At 40.4% G+C, this 22,197-nt stretch overlaps 1 protein-coding gene across 2 annotated transcripts in view; it reads left to right on the plus strand.

The window, feature by feature from the left end:
- Window positions 1-22,197, plus strand: part of LOC119731687 (cGMP-dependent protein kinase 1-like) — a 51,515-nt gene that overhangs the window by 21,476 nt on the left and 7,842 nt on the right. For both annotated transcript variants that reach the window (XM_038204896.1, XM_038204897.1), the window contains 8 exons: window positions 6,623-6,728; window positions 7,353-7,416; window positions 9,232-9,309; window positions 11,483-11,577; window positions 11,852-11,926; window positions 13,215-13,286; window positions 14,309-14,396; window positions 21,826-21,962. In XM_038204896.1, the coding sequence (XP_038060824.1) occupies window positions 6,623-6,728; window positions 7,353-7,416; window positions 9,232-9,309; window positions 11,483-11,577; window positions 11,852-11,926; window positions 13,215-13,286; window positions 14,309-14,396; window positions 21,826-21,962 (715 nt within the window). The remainder of the gene's footprint in view (window positions 1-6,622; window positions 6,729-7,352; window positions 7,417-9,231; window positions 9,310-11,482; window positions 11,578-11,851; window positions 11,927-13,214; window positions 13,287-14,308; window positions 14,397-21,825; window positions 21,963-22,197) is intronic.

Raw genomic sequence — 22,197 nt, forward strand, 5'->3', positions numbered from 1 at the left:
CCACAACCTCTTTAACCCAAACAAGAAACATGTTTCAGTATTCTGGTCCCAAGAACAACCACCCAAATATTATGTTTCCCCCAAAAACATCCCCCCCCCCCCAATTTTTTTAACAATTTAGTGTTATGTGAGGTTGTGAATTGGCTCTGATGCGTGTGACACATGCCGGATGCGTGAGACTTACGTCTACTGTAGAAAGCTTAGAATTTGATTTGCTATTTTGTCTGGTGGAAGTCTTGCATCCTCATTTAAACTACTCCCGGCAAATGCCATCTGTCCGTAAACTGGGTCAGGTGATCAGAGCTGACGCCTGGAACCTCAGGACCACAGCCTGAAGAACTGGAATCTGATATCAGGCTCACTTTCAGTGTCGCTTGCCCCCAGTTGATGTTTCACTGCCTGGTCATTCGCGCTCTGTCCCTGTACGTTGTAATGGAATATTGCCGTGTTCCAATCACATTGTGTTTATCGTGTTCACGGTGAAATACTCCTTGTTCTCGAGTGGGTTGCATTCTAATGCTACTCACCAACACGCACAGGCCTTCATGCACATTGACCCTGCTGGTATTTTTGTCAAGCCGTGAACTCGAGAAGAAAATTCCGCCTCAAGTTCACCACTGGTGAATACGAGTTTACCAGACGATAAGAACGCTGTCATAGGACTAGTAAACTCATGATAAACATGATGCTATTGGAACACAGCATACATATATGCAGCGGATACGTTATCTGCTGCCCCCTACCACCTCCTATTAAAAAGCCTAATTGAATGCAGCAAGCCGTTGACACTTTTTTTGCCGGGGAATCCTCACCTGTTTTTACAGGTGATACATATCACATACTGCCATGTCAGATATCCTGATGTTATCTCACCCCAGACAGAGTGGGGTTCCTGTACGCAGTCACTCATTGTTTTTGTTAAATTTTGTTGACAGCTTTAAAAATATGAACATTGAGAGGTGAACAAGTACATGGTTATGCTTTTGCAAGGCTACTTGTAGGTTAGGCCAAAAAAAAACAGTCTCCGGTTTCTGGTATGCGCACCCGTTGCTGTAGCCATGCGCGTCGGAAAAATGAAAAAGTTTTTTTTTTCAATGAAAGATGATGTCTCAAAACCGCCAAACTCACTGGTTTGACTAGAATCCTACTGCTGCACAATTTTAACGAGTTTTTAGATGGGGTTACAATCGAGAATAAGCTTTATGTGGCCTCTCTGGAATCCATATATTTGTACTAAGTTTAGTCGGGGCACCATTTGCAGTCATCAGCCGACATTTGAAGAAAAAAAAACGGTAAAAAAAAAAGCCGTGTCACCGTCCCACTTTTTGGGGAAGCTCTATACCAGAAACCGGAGACTTTTTTTTGGCCTTATGTGAAACAGTGTCATACATGTACAAATTTATTTACCTCATGGCCATGTGTATCTTTGCAGTGCTTATATTTTTCAAAATGTAAATGTGACATGTCATCACAAATTGAGCTGAAAGTCAAGCGTTTTAAGAATTGAGATATTTATTTATCTGGATTCTGCAGAACAAGAGCTCTCCAATGGTATACAACATTAAGGGATGCTGAGTTCAGTAACGGAAATTAAAGACCTCCAACTTTACTTAAAGTTGTAAAACTGATTCTTGAGAAAATGGCATTTAGAAATCATGCAGTGTTTCAGTGAAATGGTATGAACATAGGTTTTAACATACGTTATACAGAACACAAATAATTTTAGAAAGATTTATTTTATCAGTGTTGTGAACTTGTGACTTTGTAAATTTTTTGTCATAAATGAGATCCGAGTATGGTATTATTTGTCTCAGTTGTAGGTCAGTGGTACTTGTATCCACACTACTCCATCTCTGCATGAAGCCATGATAATGAACTGTATCGGAATTCCGTGACAGCTTGCTTTAATTTTAATGGTAAACTGAAATGACATTATTAGGTTATCTGTCTTGTAGGCCTAAAAGTTGTAAGGGGCAATGAAATGAAAAATTCAGAACCAATGTTGGTACCAAAGAGCTACACCCTAGCCCCCACCCCCCCCCCCCATCCCAAAAAAAAGTAAACTAAAAATAAAAAAGAACCAGTAAATACTGTTTCACCAAAAAAATCAGAAGATTCTTTGCAATTACATTTAAATATTTTAATGTTATATATTTTGTTACTTTTTTACACTTCATGGGTTTTTTTTGTGAATTCCACAACCCCACCATACAAATTGATTTTTGTCAAAATGAAATTCTTAGGATGCCACGTCATCATCCGACAGTAAACGTGATAGATGGCGGTCATTAATCAAAGATATCAAGCAGACATTTATCCCCCAGGATATCAGGTGCTGCTGATAACTTGACCATCATGTCTCGAATTATTAACGCCTTCCTCAAAGGATTCGCAAAAAAGTCTATCCGTCTATCTCCCCAAGTAAAGTAGAAATGTATGTTTATCATTAAGTTCATTGACTGTTACGTTCCACAGATTTGCTGTGTGCGCGCACTTCGTGAAGTTGCACGCATGATTCTGTTGGTTTTCCCAAACTGACATGCAGGCACTGTGGCAGAAATAGGCCCTACAATTCGGAGAAAACACTTTGAAAGGTTTTACAAAAATTTACTCCATCCATGGGTTATAGTTATAGAATCATTTAATGTAAAAATGTGTTAACTGGTAAAACACAATCTTGACTTTAACAGATGATCTTTTGATTAGAAATTCAATAGTTAAGACAGGTTTCAGTTCGCATAGGGAAAAATAGCGACTCTAGATTTTTGTGTCAGTTTGTCAAAACCAAAATTGTCAGTAATTTGTCAGAAAACTCAGGGTCCACCGGGTGTCAGTTCGTGGTGTCAGTGACAATTTCAGGGATTTTGAAGGAGGGAAAAGATTAAAGATCCCACACATCTCAGCATGATTTCAAAACACCAAAATATAGCTGGTTTGAAAATAATAAAGCTATACATGTACTTAAAATGCAAGAGAACTTTTTTGCCATGGAATAAAAACCGGTCGGATTTAAAGATTTTGAGTCCTGTTATTGCCCTGGGTGGGTTTGCCCTTATTTTGTCTACAAATGATGGCGCTCTGTGACATAGGATGATCTGTGTTCCTGAAACGATGATACTCACTACAGACATTGCCTTGCCAATTTCTTACATTCGATAGATGGAAAGACTGTAATTGTAGATGCGACGTGCCAGGCTGGAGATTCTGTTCCCTGCTCTTATTTCAAAGAGTTGACGGACAGAATGCAGCATTTACGCACAAGATTTATACAGGGTTGTTCTGGAAGCATTTATCAATGTATGCAATCAAGTATCACGATTGATGAAAAGCAAATGTAGGGACTATAGTGTTGAAAATGCTGTCAGAATCTACTGTGCTACCATGTAATTTTCGAGTTTTGGACTAATACCAATATAAGGTTTTGCCCTTCACTGTATACATCCCGAGTGAAAGTTGGAAAAATCACTCAGGTGGGACTCGAACCCACAACCTACTTTCTAGTGCAGACGTCTTACCAACAAGCTTGTGGGATCAGTTGGCTCGTTCAAATCTGATGTAGTAGCGGGTACCGCAGTGAAACTATTCATCAGACAAATTTGCAGGAGGTCGTTGGTTGAGTCCCACCCGAGTGATTTTTTCCAACTTTCACTCGGAAGGTAACACTCTCAGTATACAGTGTTTATAGGTTGGTGAAGGGCAAAACCTAATATTGATCAAACTTATTTTCAGAAAAATCAAGTACATTTTTTTGTAAGGTGTGTGTGAAGGAGAACATTCTGTTAAATAATTCACTTACACCAATGGAAAATTGTTGGAAATTTCACCTCCCCTTTTTTGGGAATGGGGATGAGAGAGGGAAAAAAGTAAGTATATTTCAGAGCTGCATTCCAGTTGCACAAAGAAAACTAACATTTGCCTGTGAAATGCAATTGCATATCAACAGAACGGCACGCATGCGACAGCAGCGGTGAAATATGAACTGATTTTTGACGTCTTGTGCCAAAGTTGAAATATTTGCCGGGCGCTGGAAATACCAAATTTGTTTACAGTAAAAATGCTTTGCCAAAAGCTAATGAGTTTTCTTTAAAAAGGGTTTTTCTTTAAGGAAATGAGACAGTCTGAGAATGATAAGTGAAAAGATGATTGGTGCTCTGTTCATTTGTATATCTGCCAGTAAAGTTACATTAATTTTAACAGAATGTTCAACATTTGCTTTTGCTGTAATTTTCAGAAATGGATGGATTTGGGGGATTAGTATTTTAAAGCCAATATTGTTACACTGACTTGTTTGAAGTTTTGGGTACGTAGATGCCAAAAAAAAAATCAATCCTGTTCCTGTAGTCTGGTTCCCTGACACCAATTAATAAAACAGAGCAATTTCTAGAAGTCAGGGAATTATACGGTCACGGAACCAGTCTACCTGTTCATAGGTGTGTAATCGATTGCAGACAAAATGCAGACTAACTAAATAATTATGATGAATTGGGAGCAGTATTTGGAAAAAAAGCCAGTTTTTTTCAAATGTCGGCTGAACAAATGTTGTATATTCCCTTTAATATGCATTTGTTTGTGTTATATACAGTATGATGACATGACCCACATACAACAAATTCATCATATCTGGAGTAAAGATGAGCCTTAAAAACATATTTCCATGTAATAGTTTTTTAATGTGCAACGAAAACAGCATTTTATAGCTCGTTAATTTCATTGCCATTGAAAGAAGGGGTAAAAACAGAAAATGACAGAAGATAGAGAGAGAATGCATCAGTACATGTTTGTAAGTTCAATCAAGAAACATTAGCGTGCTTCTTACAGTTTACAAATGCCAGCAAATTATGTTTCATTAGACTTTCGAGGTAAATTCACAAAACAGGCAGGCCGGCCTGAAAAGCTGTTAACAAACTGCACGATATTCACCTCTGGTGCAAAAAAAAAACAGAAAGACCTGCTCCATTTTGTTGTCCGTTGCTGAGTGATGAACTCTGGTCAGAGGAGTCGGTACCCTCTCTATACCGTCACCAGCCAGGCCGGGAATGCCGGGAATTTCAATCACTGCAATTCCAATAATAAACCGTCCTCCCTGATTTTTCCTTAGGAGCCAGTCCAGTTTAAAACCGGGACTGCAAATTGCAATCTGGGTTAAAATGAACTCAAGCTGTTCCCCGTTGCAGAGTTTTTTTTCTTTGGTTCTTAGTAACAGTCTTATGAAAGTGCGGGCATTTAAATGGCGTAATATAAACAGCCTTCTGTGATTCACGATCATGTTGCGTGCCGTATGGCCTTTTTGATGTCTGTTAGTACTGCTGTTTATTGACAGGTGTATCTCAATTGAGTGGCCATCAGCTTTCCGGCTCACGCGTTCATCTCTTACAATGCGATGTAAATTAAATCATTCAGTGCAGCCCCAATGCATTCATAAATGGATTCGTATTCGTAACTCTCACAATGCCATTTTTGATCCTAAAAAAGTTATTTTGCTTTAATATGAATGGACAGATAGTATTTACACCGTTGAATGCTGTTTTTTACCAAAAGCCCTCTTTTCCCACTCACCCCTTTGAAAATGACCAGTAATAGGGATAAACTTGGTCATTATAAACAATTTATCAATATTGCTGTTACCTTTAAGCAAAATTCATTGATACCTAAGATAGTTTACCCATTCCTTTTGGTCGAGATCCCGTCACGTGGTGATTTTAAACAGTTGATTAAACATCGACTGGTTTTAAAACACTTTTTTCCGGCACTGCCTCACGCGCTCGCCAATCTCCACATAAGGAGATTGTTAGTATTACTCGTGCAAGGCACATACCATAGACATAACTAGAGGGGTGTTTCACGAAGCATGAAATAAACTTGTTGAACAAAAACGTTGGAAATGTATAATTTGTGACTCGTTATGGCTTTCTGACCGAAAGGTTTATGAATGAGAATTAACATGTGCTTGGCTGGTATTAAACAACTATGTTTAACTGGTTAGGGGCCTGGTCCAGGCCCCAAGACAGTTTTAATCATACTTGTTTAAAATCGGCCAAGCACATATTTATTCCCTTATTAGGCCAAAAAAAAAATATTCAGTCTCTGGTCAGACCAAAGTTCCGGAATTGATGCGGCCACGCAGCCTTTTTTTTTTTTTTTTTGCTTTTTTTTTTTTTTTGCTTTTTTTCAAGCTTGGATTGTACAGACAAGGTGGGGTACTATTTTGCTTTTTTGGTGTCCTCATGTACATTGGTGTCTTCCATAATTTGCCTTGGTGCTCTCGATCATTTGCCTTGGTGCAATTTCCCATTCCTTGGTGCTCTTTGTTAAAAAAATTGAGGAGGTGCAAAAATAGAGGGCGCTGTTGGAGCTACCGTGGAACATTTTGGAAAAAAAAAAGATTGACGCGCATGATTAAAATCGACGCGCGCGCTGACCAGAGACCGACTTATTATTTTTTTTGGCCTTACCTCCGCCAAGGAGGTTATGTTTTCATCGGATTTGGTTAGTCTGTTGGTCGGTTTGTCTGTTAACAAGGCTGAACTTGTATTAATACATGTATTTGTTTACAAAGAATTGGCTGCTAATTGGCTGTTTATCTACCCCCCATCCATTTCTTTTTCATTTTTTCCCGCTGCAGCTCTTACGAACACAAAGCTATGGGCAATAGACCGACCATGTTTCCAGGCAATCATGATGAAGACGAGCCTGGTCCGGCAAGCAGAGATAGTAGACCTGCTTCACAAGTAAGTGACATACGTTATATGGAACCATCTTGGTCAGATTCCCAGACACCAACTCCACACAATCTCAATGGTTTGGATGATTCCTCGGAGGTGCCAGACTATTATTGACAGCAGTATAGCTCCAAGTCTCCCTTAACCCTAACTCCCTGCTGTCTTTTACTTTAGGTACTAGACCAAGTCCGCCAAAATCCAGCAATCACACTGCTTCCAATGCATGCTTTGCTTTAGGTCTCCAGGCCCATGTCCATCATGACCCATCAATATTTAGTCAAACCAGGCCTGCAGGACCAAGTTCCCCAAAATCCACCAAAATGGGAGCATGGATTTTGATGGAGCTGGGGAGGTTAGGTTTTAATCATACAATTAAACCCAATTGGCCTCAGCACCATTTTCTTCATTTCAACATCCTCTCTTCTTAAATTAAGGCAATATGGTTGACAATTAGGGTTTGACAATATTTTTAACAACTTCCTTTTTATGAAAACCTGTGATCCAACTTACAAAAAGCACTCTATACCACACGGTATGTCAGCTGGTAAACCACTTTTTTTTACTCTAAACGTTTCTCTGCTTATCCCTGTATATTTTTTAACAAAACTTTTGTTTCCTTTATGTTTTTTATAGAGTACAAATATTCCAGCATTTTCCAGAGGAGACGCTGAACAAAATAGCCGATGTCGTAGAAGAGGTGTGTAAACTCAACTATTTGACAGACTGTTACACAAATATTTGAACATTGAGCATGCAAATCTCCTGGTTTGGCACATATATTCAAGGGAAAGACTCGTAAATCCTGTTCCAAATCGCAAACATCTTTGATAAAACATGGGATTAGAATGGGCACAGAGCTTGCATGGAGTTTGCAGAGTTTACCGAAGGAATCCAAATATTTGGATAGAATGATTTGAAATTGAAGATACATGTACATGCATGAAAAGTGTAACCATCGCCGCGTAAAGCAGTCACACCAGGCGCGGATCCAGAAGGGGGGATAGAAACACCCCCCCCCCCTTCTCCCCCTGCTTTGACACCAAAAAAAATATAACAGTAAGTGCATCAGTAACAATGTGCTGAGTTACATCGGCCTGTCTGTAAAAATTGGACACAAACAAATATGGCGGGCCTGCAACCCCTCCCCCCCTGCAAAGATTCCTGGATCCGCCCCTGCATACTGATCTAATATTCGTCACTAATACAAGAAAAAGAAATCAAAAATTTTCTCAAGTTCTCTCTTTTTATGAAAGTGAAATCAGTTTCTCTCTGTTTAAGAATAAAATCCTTGCTTATCCCTCACCTTTACAAAACGAGGTACACAAAGTGCAAATATCCCATTGTAAGCCTACGGAGATCTAATGACACATTTAACGGTAACCCCATCCTTTCACTTATTGATAATAAGCCCGAGGTACTTGTCACATCATATAAATACCCATCATCTATCTGCGTTGCCTCGCGCTGGCAAAACCTTGCGTTTGAAAAAGGCAACCGTCTCTAACCCTCGCAATTGATCGACTGTAAAGTGGCAACATTTCTATGGCAGCCGCGTACGTGTACAATAATTGCTTTTCTCTTGTAACTATAACTGTCGCGTTCCATTCTTCTCATTTTCATCTGTGATGGTTGCCTTGGAGACGGCCAGATGCAAATCATCGGCTGGAATGATGGTTGCTATGCAAGCATTGTCAGTTAGATAATAAACCGGGCTTTATTTTTATTTTTTTTGTATTTGACTTTGCTTTTGTTGTGCGTGTGGGTGGAATAAATGCCTTATCAGCCATTCAGCATTTTAAATGGCTATAAGCAGCAGAAAAAAAATGAAATTTTCAGTTATTTGATGGCGATAAACACGATATCTCATTTCTCTGAATATTTTGCGACCACATTGACGCTTGTGTAAACAGAGCTGTGCCCAATTGTATCAGAGACCTAATCATTTTAGTTCTGTTTTACACATTTTAGTTGATTCAGAAATGAAAGTGAATAATTTCTCAACTGCTTTTCAAGTTTCTGATTCTGTGGAGAGACTGGCTGGATATGCTGGGTTGATAAGATTGTGAGATTGAAAAAAAGGAAAAATGCACCATAAAAGTATTCAAGCATTTCTTTTTTTCACATAAACTCATACTTCCTTCTTCAAGGCTTTAATTTTGAGGATTAGTTTTTAATGATTGATGGCAAAAATGAAAAAAAGAACTCATCACCTAAGAAACAACCACCTTTAATACTTTGATTCCCGATGATTTGTTATGCTTTCAACTCTTACAGCGTTATTTATAAAAACCTTATTTGTTTATTGCTCAATTAAACAATTTCTGAAAATATTTCAATTTTACAAAATGAGCTTCTCTAGTGTTTCCTTTTGTTTAAGAAAAGAAATCCAAATTGAACGATAAAGCTACAGTTACATGTATAGTTGTTCATACTAGTTTTTAAAGTTGATAAACATCATGTGTTATTCTTATCAACTAAACTGTCTCATTTTATTTTCCATTTTGAAATATAGACATATTACGATGATGGCGACTACATTGTCAGGCAGGGTGCAGTGGGCGATACAATGTACATCATCCAGAAAGGAAAGGTACAGTGTACATATGTTTACATAACATTTCGTTTACATGTATAAGCCATTGCTGCACGTGTAGCTCTGGTAGAATCTATGGGCCTTGTGCATAGCTTGACCCTCTTGCTTTTTAATAAACAATCAAATTTGTGTAAAGTTGGGATCCTGTAGTTAGTGGCATAACTACGGGGGGCATGTGCACACACACACACACACACATGTTTGTTTTACCTACACTATGTGGACATTCCTTTGTTTTCATGTAGTTAAGAAAACTCGGTACAAAAAATAACTTTACTTACACTCTTTCAACCCAATTTTTTTCTATGATTCCCAATAGTGTTTCTCTTCATTCTGCTACTGATAAACCTAACCCAAAAATGCCTCTAAACCTGTTTTCCAGAGAGGGCGAAACGTTATGTGGACACGGCTTAGTCCACATAACGTCAACACAAACTGCACTATGTGGACATCTTTTGTTCACAAGTCCACATAGTGAATGTAAGACAAACTCACTCACACACCCCCCTCTATTTAAACTCTTGAATTGCACAAAAACATATATTAGTTGCCAACAGTGCCCCCCTAGAAAAATTGGTGCGCCCCCAGGTGCCCCCCTTAGAAGTTTTACTCTAGTTATGCCGGCTCCTGCAATACCATTTATTTCAGTTACCAGTTTTTGTTAAGCAACTCTTCACATTGGTAAGCTTTTTTCATGTCTTGAAACACAATGGAAGTTGGCATTGGTAGCCCAAGGTGGTTACAGTTTTCAATATTGACGAATAACTTTTTCTTATAAGATGGAATTTTGCGTCATGGTGATATACATCAAATTATAGGTTTTGCCCTTCACTGACGTTTAAACACTGTATACTCAGTGTGTTACCTCCCGAGTGAAAGTTGGAAAAATCACTCAGGTGAGACTCGAACTTTTTCTTCAAAAAGTAGAACCGCATTGACTTTGAATGGACTCTACTCTGTATATATTTTAGTCCACACTTCTCTTTCAACTCTTGATTGGACATTAATAATACAGATATTAATTCCCAGCACGGCATGGTAGCTTCTCATGATCGATTGACTCAGGAACTCCAACTGCAACGTTTGATTCAGCCGCAGAAGTTACTTGATGCTTTCCAGAAATGTCAGTGACCGGCTCTCAACCTTTGGAGTGATGTTTACTTGTATGATCTGTCACACTCGGCTCTAGGGCACACAGAGTTCCTTCCAATGCTTTTTTTTTTTCTGAACACAGCTAATTAACGAGAGAAAAAAATATACAATCCCCACCAATCCTCGTGGGGGAAATGGAAATGTAGAAGTGGATTATCTGGTAGGGGACTGCTGTGGGTACATATTACCGGAGGGGGACTATTGATCAGGAAATGTTATGGTAATCTTGTAGCGAAGGGAGGGCTCATTTGAAAGTTGGTGCGCAGAGCCTGGAGGGAACACCGTTACTGTCAGTGAATTTGCATATTCATAGGCATCTGTACAAAGCCATCACAGTAAAACTAGGATGTGTTTAAAAATCTTGCTAACTTTGATTTTAAGTTCGCCGACAATGTTCTGTGGAAAGAATGTTGCAACCTGATGCCACTTTTTTCCTTCATATATCATCTGAATAAAGGTCAGTCACTGCAAACATGTTGAAAAGACATGAATCTGGGACTGAGAAACATTTCCAATTTTGTTAGGAAATGCTATAAGTTTCTTGACTCTCCATAGATTTGCACACTTGTAACATCACAACTATCACAAATTGATGCTTTTGGGTTGAGATTTCATTGTAATTTGTGATTTCATTTTCAGTGCAATTGAACTGAAAGAACTGCCTCTCTAAATAGAGTAAATTAACTTGTTGCATAAAAAAGCTGTGATGAAGTTATGGTTCTGTTTACCACATTTTTAGGCAGAAAATCTCCTATAGCAGATAAGTCTGCAATGACAGTTAGCATATTTCACAAGTAGGCGAGGAATTTTTGCCTGTCGGCATGTCCACATTTGGTAAAAAGGGATCCCGCCTCCGTTTTAGCACAGAATTTTTCTGCCTGTGCAACAAGCATAATAATACTAGTCGTACGTACAGAATTCCGTGGCAGGATGAGCTATGAAATTTGGCCCAGTTTTGGGGGTCCCTTACATTTTGTGAATCGCCAATCATTTCTTTCTTCTTTTTTTTGCATCGCAGTGCCATGTGACGCAACGACCAGGTTCCGGTGGCAGTCCACGACTCACCAACACGTTAAAGAAGGGAGATTACTTCGGTCAAGGATCATTAGATGGGTAGGCAAAACTAAACTTTCCTTTATTTTCAAGCATTTTTTGTATATCCAAAATGACACATCCTTAAATAGGAGAAATTTGAATCAATTGCCAAAGTATTATGTAAGATTCCTAACTATGGATTATGGTTCACGCTAGCAGTTAGAATATTTGTTTTCAGTTGGATAGTTGTAATTTTGCTGCTCAATAATGGTGACCATAAACATAACAAATGTAACAAAAAGCACTTTTTGATTTCTGTATGCTCATGGAGATTTTTCTCTTCCCACAACAGGCGAGACGAGAAACGGGACGCCAACGTGATAGCTGCTGACAAAGAAGGCATAGTCTGTCTGACTCTGGATAGAGAGTAAGTACTTCAGTAAACTGGACTGTGTTTGTCTACAGTAACAGTCCACAGTATGACAAAGTTATAAACTGAAGGGGAGAATTGGAGCCTTCGTGAAATGCTGATTTGCCAGAAGGCATGAAGTGAGGGAGGGTTTGAACAACAGCAGTCGTACAAATCTCTGCCTCTGGGCCACAGACTTGTCTGAAGTCTTGTGGCGGGAGGTAAATCCATTTATGCAATGGCCAGTAATCTCCCTACTAGATCCTACCTCTAGGCTGCTTGTAACATAAGTGAGATACTTTCAACAGTGCTTTGTTGCTGGCTATGTAGTTAGAGTTGGAATCATCCACTCTCTGTGCCCCCCCCCCCCCTGTCCCAGCCCCCTCCCCCCCCCCCTCCCTTCACCATCCACAAGGTCCAAATCCCCATGGTGATGGTGGCAGCATTTAATCTCATGCCAAATCTGTTCTCCATCACTCTCGGACAAGTTTGTCAGCAGGGATGACATACAAAATGAAGAAAGTTCCTCTCCAGTAGTTGCCTGCGGGAATACAGGTGATACCGAAGTTCTGCATTAGTGACAAATCTCCTAATTAAGAGATGGGATTACGTGTATTTTGTCCCTGGATTTAATGATACCATGTTACTGCACAGGTGGAAAAATCAGAGTGTTTGTCAGCTGTGGGATTTCCTGTGTCCCTTGGCAGGATTCTTTACCACAATCATTGGGGTTTTTTTACGCAGAGGAATGCATGGGCAGTTTTCAGAATTGATATGGAATCATTGTGTGAACCCAGAGATGAGCCTTATATCCAAAAGACTTTTATTCTTTTCATCTCTACAGTGTTTAATAATAGTAATTTAATAAAAGCAGGAATTTACTAGCACTTTTACGCCACAACAGGGTATCAAAGTGCTTTACAATTATTATTTCCACTGTTTCAACGGGCAAACACTCCTGAAACTTTCTCACCTCCCTCCCTCGCTCGATGCTGCCTGTTAGGAGCAAGGAAGCTAAATCAACCACAAAAATCATCTCTGCCCTGACAGGTACCCAATTTCTCCTGGGTGGAGAGAAGCAATGAGTGACAGAATTCCTTGCCCAAGGGCACACACACCATGGCCCCAGGCAGGACTCGAACCCACAACCTGCAGAATTACCCGCCGACCCCAAATCCGATGCCCTTAACCACGAGGCCACAGCACTCCACATTTATCAGTTTAATTTACAGAGCCTCGTTGTTCGATTCATTAATTTTTTTTTTAAGATTTGTTTATTTGTTTCTGTACTTTTCTGTCTTTGCAGTTCTTTCTTGCAAGCCACTGGAGGTCCTGACTCCTTCATCTCCAAGAGCGTCGATGACAGCAAAAACAAGAAGTGAGTTTTGCAGTCGTGATCAAGTTGAAATTCTGAATTGCAAAATAAAAGAAGTAATCTGGTTGACTATTGATACTTCATCCTGCCGTCTTAGTATTCATGGAATATAAAATGAGCACAACGGAAATCCGAATTCCCAATGCTCAGTTGTACAATATTGAACCAATTTTGATAGTATCAACTTATTATAAGCACGTTAATAAGAGGCAGGTTTGCAGTACTAGCAATTTGAGTTTAGAAATAGCAGATCTACAATCTTTTGAAAAACTTACGACCCCAAATCATTTCTGAGTTCAGACAGAAGAAATATCACAGTAAGTGAAGCTTTTTGGTAACTTTACTTCAGTCTGAAAGTACAAGATTGTAAAAATGTTGGTTGTTAATTGAAGCAACATGTGAACTAGTAATCTTGGATTTACCATATGGTATCATTTTTAGCGCACCGATTCGTTCGAAAATATGGAGTATTAATATAAATTTAAAAAACGCTACTAAGCAGAATACATTGGCAAAAAGAATAAGTGTTATAAGCAACCACAGAGACTGTCTTGGGCTGATTTGATGGTGTTGCTTATTAACAGTTAATATGGATGTGCATACAGTAAGGGAAGAATGCAAAATTAAACATGAGGTAACTCTGAGGTTTTACCCAGAGGTACCCCACAAAACCCTGTTAAACCTCGTAAAACCTCGAGGTAAACCTCAAGTTACAGGTGGTAACTCGAGGTTTTACCCTGAGGTACCCCAGGAAACCCTTTTAAACCATGAGTTGAACCTTGGGTTACCGCCTGTTTAATTTGCATCCTCCCCTTTTGCAGACATGGGGATTTTTATGTTACTTACTTAGGCAAATGTTTCCTTCGAGGTTAGCAAGCCTTTTGTTGTGCTTACTTTGTCTCTGTGAAAAAGATGAAGGTTCTGTTAGCAGAAAATTATTTGCTTACATGTGCCGCGAAGTCGAGCCCTACAGCTCCTGTATTTTTTTATGATTGTTTTGTCAAATCGCTTTTTTGATTGGTCAGGGTGGATTCAGAGTTTGCCGACATCAGACTACCAGACATCAGTGTTGTGGCCACATTGGGAGTGGGTGGTTTCGGCAGAGTGGAACTTGTAAGTATTCCAGTCAAAAGTCAAAACTTTCAATCGATTATTACTTTACACACAAACCAATAAAATATCACGAAATGAGCTTTTTAAAAGTTTGAAATTGCCCTTTGGCAGTACAGTGGTGCAAAGCCATAATTTGGAGGGGTTGTCGATTTTTGTTTTGTGTTCAGGTAACCTTAATCTGTAAGTCTTCTTTACCTTTCTCCAATTATTTTTGTTCTGTCGATCACCTCCAAAACTTATTTCATCCCGTGTTTATTATGTAGTCGTCCATTCACTGTACCACAATTGTAGGATTTTAAATGCCATTTTCTCAAGAATTGGTTTTACAACTTCAAGTAAGTTAGCGGTCTATATTTCCGTTACTGAACTCAGTACCCCTATGATGCGGTACACTATTGGAAAGCTCTTGTTCTGCAGAATCCAGAGATATAAATATGTTAATTCTTTAAAAAAAATCTGACTTCAAGCTCATTTTGCGGTGACAGGTCACAGTATTAATTCAATTTCAATACAATATTGGGCTTTGCCCTTAATTCACTGATTTAATTTCATCTGCCCAATGCGATAATATCATCATACAAAATAGGAAAACAATATACATGAACTGTTATCCTTCTGATTCATATATTCCCAAACTGTATGATTAGATTTTAGATAACCATCCTGTGTTAAAAAAGACCCGAAGGTGCCGTTAAAAAAACAACAGACAATTGGAAATGCTGTCTATGGGCAATTATATCTGGCCGCTATGGTCACTACTATATAAAAGGGTTTAAGAAAAACAGGAAATTACTAAAAACCTGCAGTAATGAATTGATAGGGGCTATTGTAGGGGGTAGTGTGTTGTGAAATCAGCTGTCTTTGTAGACTTTTTTCCCCCGATGCCTGTGGTACTCTGTAGAAGCAAGCCAGAGGGTAGAAAATCAATTCAAATTTGTTTATAGCGAGCTGAAATGTTTGTCAGCTTGTCAAAAAGAACCCTGGCGCAAATAGTTGATGACTGGGAGATAGTGAGTCAAATCAATTTTGTGTCAGATTTGATGTTAATAATACGTGTGTAATTCAATTCAGAGCAGTTCATTATTTCAATTCAGCTCAATCATCCTAACATTTATTTCTATCTGAACTTCAACAATATTTGAGGAAAAGAGAGAGAAAAAGTTAATTCAAAGTAATGGGAAATCTGAGTGAATAATTATGCTTATGTGTCTACGTTGTACAATTCAGTTAAGATGATCAATGCTACATTATTCCAGCTGGATCTGTTTAGATGTGTCATGTGAGCTGGCATTGCTTAGTGCCTGTGCACTTTCAAATAATTTAGTATTCTATTGTTGGAATTTAGATTTGATCGAATATTCAACTGTCAACTATTGAGGTTAAACAGATTATAAATACCATGTATGTATTGATATATTTTTGTGAGAAAGAGCCGACTAGCTGATATTTGACAGGTTTTAATGATGCAGATTACGGCTAATATTCTTCATGAAAGCTCTAAAATCATGTGCATAAAGCGGTTGCTTCCACAAAATGCAAACGATAAACCCTTAGGCGTGTATGTTCGTTTTTGTTGGTTGCTTGTTATATTTTGTGTTTTATTTAATTTCAAATTTTGTTAGGTCTGTCATATTTTACTGTTTTAAATATATATTTTTATGGATACTATATGTAACTTTTTACTGATTGCACATAGAGGATCATATATCTCATATAATTTTTTACATGACTAATAAAATGAATCTTGAAGCTTGAATCTTACAACTTATACATGTACGTATAAAATGACATCACAGTCGATTTTCATCATCTTCTGCAGACTGCTCAAATTTTTCAAATATTCTATTTGGTGAAATGCTAGTCGGATATTCTGTTGATGATCGAATATTCAAATATTCAGATATTTGGATATTCGGCACAGCCCTAGCATTGCCCTAAAATACTGCTTGCAGGGACAGGCAGACAGATATTTGGGGGAAAACATGTGCTTGAAGAGAAACAGCATGTGACAAAGAGAGTGCAGAAATATATCCCAAAGGAGACCAACTTGAATTTGAAAAGAAAAACATAAAATGAGACAAGGCATTTCGAGTTGTCAAGAAATGTTCTCTCATCTTCCAAAGATAAGAATGCTGTTTAATGGACTTGACAGATTGCAACATTTTCACACCCTTTTAACTGAGCGCTCAAGGGGCAAGTTTTCATTTGGGTTTAAGACATGGTGAGCTCGGGGCATATGTGCATGGATGAGCTGTGTTAAGACCTAGATGATTAAAATGAGGGAAGTTGTGCGTATCATTTGTTAAGAGCCTGCCATTGTAAAGAAACCTGTATAAATATGTATGGACAAGCTTGACTGTTAAGTCTGAAATGTGACAGCTATATAAAAGGCAAATGGGACAAGCAATGAATGTGCGAGAGCATTTCTGCGTTGTTGTCTGTAAAAATATGAAAGGCGATATTTTGTTGTCGTGAGATGGTGCCGCAAGGGTCAAGTTGTATCTTTTTTCACTCAAGGTAACAAAGGGCTCCTGCTTTTTGTTGTGATACTTCATGAGCACTACTTTGTATGCGCGCAAGCACATTAGGTGAATAGTTCGCCCGCGCTCACTCTTACATTATGTCTGATGAATAAAGCTGCAGTGGCACAGAACCTGAGAATAATCTCCTCTGAGTTCTTCATTGATTCATCTCACTTCATGGTGGCAGCGGTGGGCCAAATTCTGCAGAAAGACCCGAAGCCAGGGTAAACGCAAGGGCAAATCTCCGTCCAGACGTGGCCGCAGCCCATCGCGAGGAAATACAACTCGCAGACCAAGATCCAAAAGTCGATCCAATGCCCGCAAGCAGAAGCCAAATGACACCAACAGAGATGAACAACCCATCCATTCAGCAGAAGCTTCAGAGGAATATGAAACAGTATTCCACACAGTTACTGTCTCGAACCTCTGCATGAGCTCGATAGACAACAACAGGGAGGCATACACAACGCTTGACGTTATCTGCCCCGACCTCATCGGCAAACACCGACTAATCACAAAAGTTGACACTGGAGCCGGAGGAAACACGTTGCCACTCCGAACGATCAAACAGATGTATGGAAGTCGATGGAAGTCTTTCGTCCAGCCTGTGAAGACCAAGCTGACGGCGTACAACGGTACAGAGATTGTATGCCTAGGGTGCATTGAGCTTTTATGCCGCTACAAGACACCGAAGTGGACAAAGAACAGATTCTACGTCGTAGATGTCCCCGGACCAGCCATAGCGGGCCTGCCCATGTGCAGCGAGCTTGAAGTGGTCACCATCCACTCCACTGAATCGTCACCTCAACCCCCTGCATCACCCAAAGAACCAGGAGTGGGTGAATCCCAAAATCTGTCACATGACACCATCAAGTCGGTCCACGACCTCGTGAGGTTGTACCCCAACCAATTTGACACAATTGGAAACTTCAAAGCCAGAGCAACTCTTCATCTAAAGGAGGATGCTAAAATGAGCATTGACGCGCCCAGGAAGTGTAGCATACACCTGAAGCCGAAGCTCAAAATAGAGATCGACAAGATGGAACAGCAAGGTGTAATTAGAAAGGTCACCCATCACACCGACTGGTGTAGTTCGATAACCACGAGCTTGAAACAAGATGGGACACTTAGGGTCTGTCTGGATCCTAAGCGGCTGAACCAGAGCCTCAAGAGATGTCCGCACAAAATACCCACACTGGAGGAACTCAACCCAGCATTTTCTCAAGCCAAATTCTTCTCGAAGCTTGATGCTAAAGCTGGGTATTGGGCCGTCAAGCTCGAGGAAGAATCCCAAGAGCTGACCACCTTTCGAACGCCATTTGGCCGGTACTGTTTCCAGCGCCTTCCATTTGGTCTCTCCATCAGCCAAGACATCTTCCAGCAGTGCATGGACGACATCATAGAACAGGTCCCAGGATGCGTCGGCATTGCTGACGATGTTGCTGTATATGGCCGTACTGAGGAAGAACACGATGCCAACCTCCTGAATCTACTTCAAACAGCCAGCCGTGAAGGCTTAGTTTTCAACAGCAACAAATGCCATATCAAGACCAACCAAATCAACTTCTTTGGGTCACTGTACTCCGACACCGGCATCCGGCCGGACCCAGGCAGAATTGAGGACATCCACAGCATTCCAACACCTCAGGACAAGGAAGACCTGCAAAAATTCCTAGGCCTTATCACATACGTCTCTGCATATATCCCTAACCTGGCAGACAAAGCAGCGACCCTCAGGGATCTCCTAAAGAAGAATGTGCCATATCTGTGGCAGGATGACCATCAAGCAGCATTCGAAGCCTTGAAATATTCCATCACCACTGACGCGTGTCTCCAGTACTACAACCCAGAGATACACACTGTGCTGGAAGTCGACGCATCACAGAAGGGTCTGGGAGCCTGCCTCCTTCAAAACAACAGGCCGATAGCATTTGCGTCGAAGAGTCTTTCCCCGGCACAAGCCAACTACTCTAACATAGAGAGAGAAACACTAGCCCTAGTGTTCGGCATCACCAGGTTCCATAGCTATCTCTTCGGGAAAGAGTTTACACTCCACACTGACCACAAGCCACTTGAGATGATCTGGAAGAAACCCCTCTCGAGTGCACCACCTCGTCTGCAACGCTTGCTAATTAAGGTGCAAGGATACAACTTTGACGTACAGTACAGACCAGGGAAAACAATGACGCTATCAGATGCCCTGAGCAGATTGCCAAACCCGACAAAGAGTGATGACATACCCCTAGACAGACTGGTCGGCAGTTTTGATGTCTATGAAGGCCAAGACGCCATGTGCATGGACCTTGTGCATTTTGGGCAGTCTAAGCAAGAGCAACTGCAGAGAGAAACAGCAAGAGACCCTGTACTAAGTGCACTGTGTCAGATAATATACAGTGGCTGGCCAGACTCCGTCAAGGAACTACCTCGAGACCTACGGGTCTACTGGCCATACAGGGATGAGCTTGGTATCTCCTGGGGAATAATCTTCAAAGGAAGACAGGTCATCATTCCAGACTCACTTCAGACGGATATCTTACAACAGCTCCATACAGGCCATATGGGTATAGAGAAGACAAGACATCTAGCCAGAGAGTCGGTCTACTGGCCCAACATCAATCGCCATATTGATGAACTTGTCAAAGCGTGTTCCTACTGCCAGGAATCCCAACCCAAACAGCAAAAGGAACCATTGGAGCCACATCAAGTACCTTCGACCCCCTGGACCAAACTTGGCACTGATCTGTTTGAAATCCACGGAGACAACTATCTACTGATAGTTGACTATCATTCGAAGTACCCTGTCGTTCACAAGTTGAACAGCACTACCAGTGCAGCAGTTGCTGGCATCACTTCACACACATTCAGCCTCCTTGGAGCACCAGCTGAGGTTATGTCAGACAACGGCCCCCAATTCGTAGGCAAACACTACGAAGACATGTGTAACACATGGGGCATCAAGCACACAACTTCGTCTCCACGTTATCCACGTTCAAACGGTTTCGTGGAACGTTCAGTCAGAACCGTCAAGTCAGTGATCAAGAAATGCCAGAAGTCTGGACAAAATGTCGACATAGCACTCTTGAACCTCCGTGCAACCCCTGTGGACTCCAAACTACCGTCACCAGCTGAAATTCTCTTCGGCAGACCGATACAAACTACCTTGCCAAACAACCACCTGCAAGCAAACCCCCAGAAAGCTGAGGATATCAGAGACCAGCTAGAGGCAAGACGACAAAAGATGAAGACCGACCATGATGCCAAACAAGCAGTAAAAGAACTCCCACAACTCTATGTTGGCCAACGAGTGCGAATCCTGGACCAGCAGAACCACACTTGGTTGCCTGGTGAAGTCACAACAGTCTGTAAGGAACCTAGATCATATGAAGTCACCACACCCAATGGACACAGACTACGTCGCAACCGTTCGCACCTACGTGAGATGCCCAGCCAAATGAAATCCCTGGCTATGCCCAAACGAGTTCGATTCGCTGATGAATCACTTCCACTGTCCAACAAAAAGCTAGACACAGAAGCTGTGAAACAAACAGACCGAAACAAAACAGACCGAAACAACACAGATCGAAACAAGTCTCCGACTGTCACTCGCAAAACAAAATCTGGACGCACAATCCGAAAACCAGCCAGATACACTGAATAATATCACACACCCAGATTATACATAGCAGATACTTCAAACAATTTGGTTCAGAAACGATATTTCACATTTAATTTCATATGGAAACAAAAAATAACCCACACGATTTGAAACAGAACTCAAAGTTTCATATGTTTATTAAACCCGTTTCAGTACATTTATTGTTGTTTAAAGTTAAATTTGTTAACAGTTCAAAAAGGAAGAAAGCAAGAAAGTACCAAAGTCAAATTTCAAAAGAAAGAAAGTACTAAAGTTCACTTTGTTACTGTTCAAGTTAACTTGTTACTGTTAAAGTTAAATTTGTTAACAGTTCAAAAAGGAAGAAAGCAAGAAAGTACCAAAGTCAAATTTCAAAAGAAAGAAAGTACTAAAGTTCACTTTGTTACTGTTCAAGTTAACTTTGTTACTGTTAAAGTTAAATTTGTTACCGTTCGAAAAGAAGGTACTAAGACTGTGTGCCACATATTGCAGAGAAAATATTGCAGAGAAACAAAAGTTGTAGTTGTCAGTAAGATATGACCACCAATGTTTCATATGCCTGTCAATTGAAAAGCCATCACTACACATTTCATGTAAATGCTTGCTGATTAAGTAAATTCCAGTTTTATGTGTACACCAATAATTATTCCTGAAATTGTACTTTCAAAAGGGGAGGGATGTTGTGATACTTCATGAGCACTACTTTGTATGCGCGCAAGCACATTAGGTGAACAGTTCGCCCGCGCTCACTCTTACATTATGTCTGATGAATAAAGCTGCAGTGGCACAGAACCTGAGAATAATCTCCTCTGAGTTCTTCATTGATTCATCTCACTTCACTTTTCACCCACACTAGCTTAAAAAACACCTTTTTTGTATCAATCAGGTCAACTATGCTGAATAGTATGATTTTTATCCACGATGCAACTCCGAGGAAGTCTTAACCTGTTTCAGGGCATTCGTTCTTCAGAATGAAGTATCGGGTCGAAAAGATAACAAGAAAAAAAAGCAAACAAAGAATATACTTTTAAAGGTCATCCTTCTTAGTAACTGTACAGATTGTACATGTTACAAACCCTTAGGACCCTCCCTTAGAGTCAGTGTAATTCTCTCTCAACGTTTACTCTAGAGATTTTTCTTTATCACTACGCGATATATGTTTTATGCATGTGGGGTGTGATGCTTAGGATTCTACTTTGCCTTTCCCGACTTTTGTACTTTTGTAATCGTCTTGGACATCTGCGGTTGTTATCCCCCCCCCCCCCCCTTCCAGGTCCGAGTCAACGGCAGGAACCAGACGTACGCCCTCAAGCAGCTGAAGAAGAAACACATCGTGGAGACGCGGCAACAGGAACACATCATGTCAGAGAAGAAGATCATGTTGGAGTCGCGATGCAATTTTATTGTCAGGTGAGTCAGGAAGAGCTAAGCCTTGTCTAAATTAGACGGCTACGGCTCACAATTACACATGGGCCTATGGAAGCAGCCAGAGCCACTTCCCATAGACTGTTACTGCAAGCCACAGCCGTATACTTCAGTTGCGGCCCTAGATTGGATACCTGAACTCATTCATATGTGTATATTCTTGATGTACCCTAACGTGAAGCAGTCCCTAACGTGGCACACTTCGATTTTTCGCCTCTAG

Source organism: Patiria miniata, unplaced genomic scaffold (genome assembly GCF_015706575.1).
Source record: "Patiria miniata isolate m_02_andy unplaced genomic scaffold, ASM1570657v1 HiC_scaffold_24, whole genome shotgun sequence".
Taxonomy (NCBI): Eukaryota; Metazoa; Echinodermata; class Asteroidea; order Valvatida; family Asterinidae; genus Patiria; species Patiria miniata.